This window comes from Corapipo altera, unplaced genomic scaffold (genome assembly GCF_003945725.1).
Source record: "Corapipo altera isolate COAL_440 unplaced genomic scaffold, ASM394572v1 70, whole genome shotgun sequence".
NCBI classification, from domain to species: domain Eukaryota; kingdom Metazoa; phylum Chordata; class Aves; order Passeriformes; family Pipridae; genus Corapipo; species Corapipo altera.
The window spans coordinates 1,621,221-1,631,350 of NW_020884911.1; the positions used below are offsets into that span (position 1 = coordinate 1,621,221).

The window sequence follows — 10,130 nt, forward strand, 5'->3', positions numbered from 1 at the left end:
CCTCCTTCCCGCCGGGCGGATTCCAGGGAATGCGGCGAGGGCGGCCCCGGTGCGGGCGGTCCCGCCCCGTGACGCCGGTGGCCATCGCGGCCGCGCCGCCGGCCATGGCGGCGGAGGAGGAGGACGACGTGGAGTGGGTGGTGGACACGATCGCCGGGTTCCTGCGGGGGCCCGCCTGGTCCATCCCCATCCTGGAGTTCATGGAGCACAACTGCGAGGGTGAGCGCCGGGCCGGGCGGGCGGGCCGGGCGGGTCCCCGATCGCCCCGCGGGCTCTGTCCCCGCTCCGCGGGGTCCCCCCGGTGCCCGGGGCTGTGCGGGAACGGGCGCGGCTCCCGCCGGGCGCTCCCGGGGCCCGCGCCGGCCCCCGAGCCAGCCCCGTGCCAGGACTCGCATCCATTAGATCGTCCTGGGATTACGGCGGGAGCTTACGGCTGACACCGGGCGAGAGCTGCGCCCCGCTCGGCCTCCGAGGCTTTCCCGCAGCTGCGGGTTTTCCGTGGGAAACCGGGCAGGACAGCCAGAAGCGCCGCCTGGCCCGTGGGACAGAGGAGGAGAAGGCCCAAAGTTAAGTTCCTGCAGTTATGTGAACGTTGTCAGTTCAGAGGTGAGAAGCCCTCAATTAGTGCCTCCCAGAAATGACAGTCAGCACTAAAAATCAGTGGGTACCAGTCGTGTGTTGTAGTTGGTTCTGTGCGTGAGTTTAGCTCGGAAGCAACTCCAGTTAAACCTGCTTTTCTTCCTCAAGAAGGAACAGAGGGAATCAAGGAAGAACTTGGGGAACAGCCTGGAAGAGTGGAAGTCCAGGCAGTGAGGGGGACCTGGGATCACCCTGTAGCCCGGGGAGACCTGTCCAGGTGTGTCTGTAGTGAGGGAAGGAGGAAACACTCCCTGATGTAGAGATTTGGCTAAATTACTTCTGCTGCTCACAGAACAATTTCTGCTGCCCAAAGAAAACCTGGAGCCTTATGGTACCAGAATAGAGACAATGTGGGCAAGTCTGAAAGCAGTGCCTAAACCCTTTGGAAACCGAAGGAAGCTTTAATTTGAGATTATTGACAAAAATTGCTTCTCAGTTACCCGGAATCATTTCTCCTCCTCCCAAGCTTTACCTGAGGCACGATCACCCTGGGGCTGTACACCTTGCCCTACTATAGCAGGAAATGAGGGAGGGAAAGCTGCTGAAGGTGGGAAGGGATAGGGCAATCCAGCCTGGAAGTGCTCTCCTGGGAAGTCTGCCTAAAGTTGGCGAAGCACTGTGGTCTCATGCGAAGGGTGTAGGTTTAGGTGTCCAGGGAATTGATTTATCCCTCTCGGGAGCGATGATCTCTCTTTAGAAGGTTGAGGGGAATTTGCAGGCAGTAAGAAGATTGTGGGCCCGCTGTAATTTTCCAGGGCTGGGATGGGGCCTTCTGCTGGGCTGATCCCACTGCTGCCCTTGCACCCACAGACTTTGTCAGGGCACAGTTCTTCACGTTGCCAAAACATTCGGTCTTTGGGCTGGACAGGCAAATTAGCAACATTGTCATCAACTGACAATAATTTGTGATTGCTTGAAAATACCATGTGAATTTTGGCGAGTTGGTGTGTAAGGAATTAATTTTGGAACTGTAGTTACTTGGGCCTAGTCCTTGCACTTCAGCTTGTAAATGATCATAATGGTTTTCTGTCTGTTCCTGGCTGTTTGCTTTCCCTCTCCCATAATTTCTTATGGCTGCACTGATTTCCTTTGATGTGGAACTGCACTTGAATCGATGGGTGTGTATTTAGGGGAAGAAGGCTTTCTGGTTTTACTCAGATGTTCCAAGGTGCTCACTGAAACATCATTTGGGCATAACTAAGCTTGCTAATCGTTCTGAGCACCAGCAGATAAAGGTACAAAAGGAATAAACAGCCCCTGTGGCCTGTGACTCCCTCCCAGCACAGAACCACCTCACCAGCCCGGGACTCAAACCAAACTTGACTTGAGCTCATCCCATTTGAGGGGTCCTGGGCAGGATTTTCAGTTTTAGCAGGAAAATGGTGAGCTTGTCTCCCGGGATATCAGGGTCCCCTGGCTTGTCGTGACAGGGTGGTTCTTCAGATGTGTGTTGCTGTTGGGCAACCAAAGGCTCTGTGCCAAAACCCTAAAGGAACAATGACTGTGTGATTTAAGAGCCCTGAGTCAATGAAATCCAAGGTCTCCGTTCCAAGCGCTCCTAATGCCACTTAGCTGGGAGGAGATGCTGACTGCAGCTCCCTGCACGTGGCACTGAACTTCATCCCAGCGTGTCCTGAGCCTGAGGACAGAGCACAGCCCTGTGTCACCCAGGACAAAGGGACCAGGGAAGCCAGAGGGGAAGGTCGGGGTCTGCAAAGGGCTGTGAGGGATCCCAGGAGGGGAGGAGGTGAAGGAGGCAACAGGGGCTGTCAAATGTCTCCACCCTCTTGGCTTTGGGAATGTGGTGGTTGCCAGGGGAGTAAGATTTGTACCTACCATTTGAATTTATTATTAGATGTTTTAAATGACTTTGATTTTTAAATTTTTTTTAATGTCTTCATTAAAATCGTCGCCTCGTGCAAAAAAAACCAAAAGCGACGTCGCTGTTCCAGATTCTGATTAAAAAGCAAGTTTTCTTTGCTTATTATGGGGCCTGAAGTGTGTGATTGGATTTCTCTCCCTGCACTTGCTGGGAGGGGTTAGGAAGTGGTGGCAGTGCCTCCTGCTTTGGGAACTGCCACCTCCTCCAGGCTCAGGGCACTCCCAGCCCGGGAAAGGCACCGGAGGAGCTCACAGAGTCACCCCAGATGTGGGTGAAGGTCACACTAATTCCGTGGGCATCAGCCCCATCAGGGATGTCAAATACATGTGAAGATTAAACCACCCTCGTCCACCAGTTCCAGCAGAATTCCCATATTCCTCCAACCACTTCAAAGGATGCTCCCGGGAAGTGACTTGTCGGACACGGAGCGGCTAATCCTGAAGGGGATTGAGGCAGCCTTATTTCTAAGCCTCTGCTTTAATTGCCAGGTTTTACATTACCTCTCTTCTTTGTTGGCAGGAAAAAAATGTAAATTAACCCCCCCCCCCCAAAAAAAAAACCCCTTAGTTTTCAGCTTCCCTGGCATTCTGCTCCTTCCACCTCCTCTGCGGGGTGGAGATCATGAGCCTGATAGTTCCACTCAGGAGTTCTTGATGGGTTTATGCAAACAGGATTAAAACAGAACTTCACCACATTTCCTCTTTGGGTTTGCCTGGTTTTATGCAGGCAGGGGCTCATTGTCCTGCATCACCTTGGCTAAAACACTGACATTTAAAAAAATCTCGGTTTAAGTCATTCATTAACCCATTCTCCATGTAAATAGATGGAGAGAGAGAAATTCCCTGCTCTGTGTGTCATCTGTCACCTTGGAACACCCCTACACAGGTTCCTGTGGTAGTTCCTCTATTAAATCTTAATTTTCAGTGAATGTAGCTGCTCAGTCCTCAACTTACAAGTCTATTAGGAAGATACATTTCCCCAATATTAAATCATGACACTTAATTACATTAAATTACCAAAAGCACATGCTTGCCCTGAGTGTGGGGGAGAAACACATGACTGTAATAAATCATTAATCATATTTTCACGTGATTAAACATGTTGAATATATTCCCTTGTAAAGGTTAATGTCTCTGTTTAAGGCATCAGTTAATTTGTGGCGCTGTGTACACTGACTGGAAAATGTTTCTTCCTCCCTCCCTCCCCCAGTTTTTGATGATGAAGAAGAAAGCAAGTTGTCTTACACAGAGATTTATCAGGAGTACCAAGCTCTGGTGAGCATCATTCACTGCTGGGGGGAAATTTCTAAGAAAACCGATTTAAAATGTTAAATCATTGTTTAGCTGAACTTCTCATCGGGTTATCTTTGTTATTTAGAGATTGCTTGTTATTTAGAAATCCTTTGAGCTCTCGTTGTCCTTTGTGCTTTCATGCTTAGACACCAGATAGGTAGAAAAGAGACTGTGACACACTCATATCTTACACTGTGCTACCTTTTTAATTAAAATTAACATATCTACCAAGCTTATAAATACAGTCTCGAAGGCAGTGATGTTATTTTCTGTCAAGTTAAAATGACAAAGAGCAGGAAGTCTGAGAACACACACAACTTGTATTTTGTTCACTGGGGAGTCTGGGAAATCTTCTGACAAATTTCAGTTGGCAGAAAGAAATGACAGGATTTTTTTTTGAGCTTAAATGCCTATAAACCAACGCTTGCAGATTTCCAAAACACTCTTTTTGTAACGAGGCTTGATGTTAAAAAGCATCAGTTGGATAAACACGAGCCAGCATCCATCAGAAAAAATGAGTTGCACTGTTGTGATGATTCTCCTGTGAGTTTAAGAAGCACCCCAGCAGAAAAGAACATGCAGTCATGACAAAAATTCACGTGGTTCTTAGGGAAAAAGCTGACAGAGTGAGGCTTGTCCTTCCTTCCAGGTGGAGAGGTTGCTAGAGGACTATCTCAAAGAGGTTGGAATCAATGAGGAGAAGTTTCAAGAGGCTTTTTCATCCCCACTTGCAAAGACTCACACCTCACAGGTATTTGCCTTCCTCAAGCAAACAGATTAATTCTCAGCTTTGTGATTTAGATTTCATTCTTAGCTTTATGTTTGCACTAGTACAGCTGGGGGGAGATGGAGCTTGGAAAAGCTTTCTTGTTAAAACTGGAACTTTCAAACGACTTACAGCTGCAAACTTACACTGGGAAACTCGGTTTTGTCATAATATTATTGTAGACACGTTCATCTAAAGGCATGACCCACCAAATTCTTTTCCTGACTATTACTGTATGTCTGGGAAAAACAGACAGGTAAGAGAATGAAATATTAGACTCTTCAAACCAGAATGTGTCAGTGTGATTGCAGGCAGGCTGAGCTGGCTGTGGTTCCTGCAGGGTCTGATTTTGGTGTGTTTTCCCCCCCCAGGCCATCCTGCAGACAGTGTTGGCAGCAGAGGATTTTAGGCTATTTAAAAAAATGATGGTGCAGAAAAACATTGAAATGCAACTGCAAGCCATTCGGATCATCAAAGAGAGGAATGGTGAGAAGGGGTGAAGGGGGGGTGCCCCTTCAGGGTTTCAGAGTTCTTCTGGGGGCTGTTTAATCCATTCAAAATGAGTGTGGAATTGTGGTTCTGTCCCAGCTCAGGTCACTGGGAAACATTCAGTTGGTGTTACTGGGACTGGGATTTCAATCCTCAGTCCTTGGCCTGCATTCCCAGTGCCAGCTGCCTGTGTTTATAAACTTAACACATTTTTCACTTCTGCTTGTCTGAGTTCCTCTGTGAGACTTGACTGAGTTGTTGGTTACAGAATGTTGGTGACAATTGTGAGTGCTGGAGCCATGAGTTCCTCAAACATGCCAATGCAGATCATTTGAATTCTGCTGAACTGCCTGCTGTGCTTACTCTGCACTTCACCCTGAAAAATCCACAGGGAAACCAGGAGCTAAAGCCTTCCCCATGCTAATGCACACCTGAAAAAGGAGATAAGGAAGATAATCCACACCAGGCTTTGCTGCTCTGCTGATGTTCCTGAAAGGATTTTCATCTCCCTGCTCCTTTCTTCCGTGTCTGTAGTGTCACCATTTGGGTTTGCCTCCTGTTTCTCAGGGAATCATTTCTAAATGTCCCCTTCCATATAACAGCTAAATTTGGGAGTGATTCAGTTGGCCAGCACAGAGCTTGGCTTTACCTGGCATGTCCCAACTTCCATAGGCAGAAACCTTTGCCTTTGTGCTGCCAGGACCTCCAGGATCAGCCAGGACCCCTTTGGAAACAGTTACAGAGAGGAAGGATTAGATGGCTTTGGGTTTGTGGATGTGGTTTTCCTGTGTTTGCTTTTTTTTTGGATTTTTTTTTCCTTCTCTCTGCCCATTGAAGCACAAAATCATTTCCTTTATAGCAAGACATAATCTTTTCCCCTATTTTTTTTCCAGGTGTGTTGCCTGAGTGTCTGACAGAGGGTTCTGATGTGTTCAGTGAGATTGAGCAAGAAGAAATGAAAATACTCAAGGAGGTTCTCAGGTGAGAAACAAATCCCTCCTGCCTTGGGTGTTTTGTTAAAACAAGAAATAAAGGCCTGTAGGACCTGACTCTTCCAGCCTTTCCCAGGAAACTGCCTTCATCTTCCTGATGGCAGGAATGTTCTTGTCAAAATCCTGCTGAACAAATGATATCCTCAAAAGCCCCCACTCCCAGCTCACAGGGATTTAAACAAATCCAGGTTGTATTGGATGGTGCTGCTTTCCCTCTGCATCCTGGAAATACTTCCCTTCCTGTCTTTAAACCAGGGATAGAAAAGCTCAGGGAATTCCTACACAGTTATTTGTGCACAGGGAAAGAGGGCAGTGGGGTTTGTGTGCTTCTCCCAGTTATTAACTTCTATTAAGAGTGTGTTTTCACTGAAGTCATGGAAATATTTTGGATACTAATAAATATCCGTATCCAAATAGTCCTCGAATATTTAAGCAACACTAAATTTACCTAAAAATCACTAAAACTAAATGAGTTCTGAGTATTTACTTGTGCTCTGTGTTACAGAAAATCCAAGGAAGAATATGACCTAGAGCAGGAAAGAAAGAGGACTGAGGAGGTGAGTACCTGACCTTTTTGGGTAAGTTAGGAGTTAGAATTAAGGAATACCCCAACATTCCTGTCCTGGCTGTGACTGGATCACTCCAAGTGTGCCATCAGGACACGTATCCCATGACAACCCCATTCCCCCCTCAGTCCCCGAATCCTAAAATCCTGGGAACAGATGTCAACCTTTGAGGCCCAGAGAACATGGGAATTACTGATATTGTCAGGATCAAAGAGACTTCAAAGCACGAGCTGCCTGGGGATGACAGCATCCCTAATCCTGCAGGAATTACCTCCAGGATCCCTTCAGGGACAGGAGAGTTTTCATGGAGTGCCCACGGCACTGCCAGAACTAATCCCCAGCACCCAGAAACCCCCTCCAGGAGCCCAGCCCTGGGTGTCCTGCAGAGCCAACCACGTGGAAAAGGGGATTGGAGTCATGGCAATACCCCCCCTCCCCTGGGAAAGCAGGCAGCTTTATCCAGGGATATCACTGTTCTTCCTAAAAGTGCCAGGTTGTGATAGTGTTCAGTGATGCATTTGTTGTTTGGAGGGTGTTTTAGTACAAAATAATTCCATATTTTAGTGACTTCTGAGGGGCTCTGGCATGGATTAGATGGTTGATGAACAGTGTAGACGTTTTCTGGGTAAATCCCAGCTGGCTTAACTGCTCCAAGAGGTGGATTGGGATGTGTGTAAGGTAAAATAACACAGTTTTACCTGGAAGTTCTTCTGGGAGCTTTCCTAGTGTGGACAGTGCAGTGCAAGGGGCTGTAACTCCTGGTTTGATTTCCTTGATTTCTGATTTCAGGCACAAGCTAAACTCAGAGCACCAGATGCCACCCACAGTTTGCCAGGGAATTCAAGAGGAGCTGTCAAAGTGAAGGAATCCACAGAGGGAGCTGAGGGTGCTGCAGAAACTCCCAGATGTCCCCCAGGTAATTTTAGGTGTGTGTGCAGTGCTGAGTGTGCAATATGAGCTGGGGTTTAAATTATGCAAGAGCCCACTCATGTCAAGATTTTCAGGCTGTGGGTAAAACACCCCAGCTCTGAGCAGGGTGTTGGCACAGGGTGCCCTGCAGGAATCCCTCCCAACCCGGGGCCTTTAAGTATTCCAAGATGTTCCAAGTCTTCTCCAAGTGGAGGAGAAATAGAGGAGTCCAACAGCAGTTTTTATCTTTGAACTCACTGTGCTTGTGCCACCATAAGAGCAGCAAGTTCCCTGCAAGCAACTCTGAATCATCCACTCAAAAAGCTCTGCCCTCTCTCCCTTTATACACTGAATTTACACATTGAATTTACAATTGCACACCAGTTCCTGACAGCAAATATTTCTGAAGGAACCAGCCTTCAACTGTTAAGGGTCATTCACAGCCCACCAAACTGAATCCTTTAGTTACTCATTTTAATCTTTTCAACGTTACATTTTCGGTTTTGGGTGGGATTGTGACACTTTCCAACATACAGTTGTTATGGATAGACTCAAACTGAGTGAACAGAGTCAAACTGGTATTTCCCCACCTGTTTTCTTGCATCTGTATGAACACCTTCAGGCAGACAGGACGGCACAGTCACAGGGCTCTTCATTAATAACAAAAGAATAGCAGGAGCAGCACCTCACCTCACCTGGGAGGAGTTCTGGTCCAGAGGAGTCTCAGGAGAGTTCTGGAACACCCCCTGCTCCCCTGCCTGGTCACTGGAGAGGCTTTGGCTCCCACCTCAGGAAAAAAGGGGAGAAATGTGCCTTTTTTTTAAAGTTTTCCATTTCATGAGAGACACACCTGGATAGTGGAAGAAACACCGATTTGTTATTTTTATCTCATTTCTCTTCTTTCCAATTTCTCTGTAAAATTCCTTAGAGGGATCTCATAAACCTCCGAAGGAAGACCTAAAACCAGCCTGCCCAGTACAAAAAGGAACTGAAAACTTACCTCAGCCTTCCTGTGCCAAGGGGAAAGAAGACACTAAGAAGAGGCCTGGGAAACACTCAGAGAACACAGCACAGAAAGCTGGGCTGAAAGGGCCTGTAAGTCTAAACCAAACAAGAATAAACCCCAAACGTGGAACTGCAGGGCCAAGAGCAGGATTACAAGTGGAATATACACTTTAGACAGTGTTGTTTCCATTCTTGTAATCAGGTTGCTTTGGGTTAGTTTAATTTTCTTCTAAAACCAGCATGCAAAGACTTTTGCTGATATTCCCAGTTTAATTAGCAGGGTTCAGCTTGTGATTCTGCTTTCAGAGCAGGATTCAGCCTCAGTGCCGTGATAATTTCTTAGGAGACAGCTCTGGCTTGAAGACTCAACTTGGGTTTGTTCTCAGCTGATAATTTTGGAGGCAAATGGGGTGTAAATGCTTTTCTTGCACAGGGCATCGATACCAAAATTTCAACACGTGGTTTAAATCTTTCCTCCCCCCCAGAGTTTATCAGAAACCGAACAACAGGAGCTGAAGCAACGCGAGGAATATCTGAAGAAAAAAAGAGACCTGCTGCTGGCCACGAAGAAAGAGTCCAAAACCAGGGCACCAACCCCCCCAACCACAGACCAGAAAGAGGAGGAGACACCCAGACAGGTGAAGCACTCCCACACTTCAGTCACAAACCCCCAGGGCAGGTGTTGATGCTGCTGCTGGACAGTGGGGCAGGGTCAAAAACAGCAGGAGGGGGAAGGAGAGAGGAAATATTTCCAGTATTTTCACTGGGTTTGCAGAAGCTTTGGGCTGGAAGTTTTCAGTGATCAGTTGGCATTGGTTTGCTTCAGGACCACCAAACCCTGATGATTCATCTCAGTTTCTGAGTGGATAAAATGCCTGTTTGCTCTTAGTCTGTGTCCTGGTTGGGCTCCCCCAGCCCTCGGGGATGTTTTTGCTGATGAAATGGCAAAGGCAGGGTGGTGTCAGGAGCCCCATTCCCCCTCTGCTCCCTGTTCCCTGCCAGGGAAGCTGCTCATGGCCTGTCCTTTTCCCTTTGTTTAGGAAGTGTCAGAAGAGAAGCAGAGGTTGCTCCAGAAGAGGAAGATGCTGGCAGAGAAACTAAAAGAAGAGGTTATTAATAAGCGATAGCTTTAAGAGCTCCTTGCAGGCCCCAGGAACAGAAGGGTGTTCTTAGAACAAATTCTATCATCACTGAGTGAGGGGGTTTGGTTTCCAGTCTCACCCTTTAGCTTTATAGAAGTCTCAGACAAGCAGCTCCGTCCTTGGTAAATCAGTATTTCGGTTACACTGACACACAGCACGAGCTCTCCTTTTCCAAGCGCTGGGAATTCCCTGGCTGTCCAGCAGCGAGGCCCTGGGACACCCTGCAGTGCCCAGCCCTGCCCCGGCCTCTGCAGAGCCTGGAGAAGGGAAGCAGAGATGGAGGGAGAGCAGGTGAAGTCATTCCTGTGGCAACAAGTCAGAGCTAGACATTGTAACTTTGGCATTTTTAACAGTACAGAACATGGTCCTTTTATTAGCCTGTTATAAAATCACTCTTTGGCAGCTGTGCAACGTAATAAAGTCCAATTCCCCAAGGAAGTGCAACCTT

At 47.6% G+C, this 10,130-nt stretch overlaps 1 protein-coding gene across 1 annotated transcript; it reads left to right on the forward strand.

The window, feature by feature from the left end:
* The first annotated feature begins 74 nt into the window (after window positions 1-74).
* CFAP36 (cilia and flagella associated protein 36) lies at window positions 75-10,120 on the forward strand. Its single transcript, XM_027653785.1, has 10 exons — window positions 75-219; window positions 3,731-3,795; window positions 4,463-4,564; window positions 4,951-5,065; window positions 5,962-6,049; window positions 6,566-6,617; window positions 7,416-7,542; window positions 8,464-8,630; window positions 9,026-9,178; window positions 9,581-10,120. Exons 1-10 carry the CDS (start codon window positions 105-107, stop codon window positions 9,665-9,667), a joined length of 1,071 nt encoding a protein of 356 aa, XP_027509586.1. The 5' UTR covers window positions 75-104; the 3' UTR covers window positions 9,668-10,120.
* The last annotated feature ends 10 nt before the right edge of the window (window positions 10,121-10,130 follow it).

Coding starts and splice junctions, on each gene's coding strand:
- CFAP36 (XM_027653785.1), top strand. CDS start 105: ATGGCGGCGGAGGAGGAGGACGACGTGGAGTGGGTGGTGGACACGATC. Junction 4,565..4,950: donor CAAAGACTCACACCTCACAG/GTATTTGCCTTC, acceptor TTCCCCCCCCAG/GCCATCCTGCAGACAGTGTT. Junction 6,050..6,565: donor ATACTCAAGGAGGTTCTCAG/GTGAGAAACAAA, acceptor TCTGTGTTACAG/AAAATCCAAGGAAGAATATG.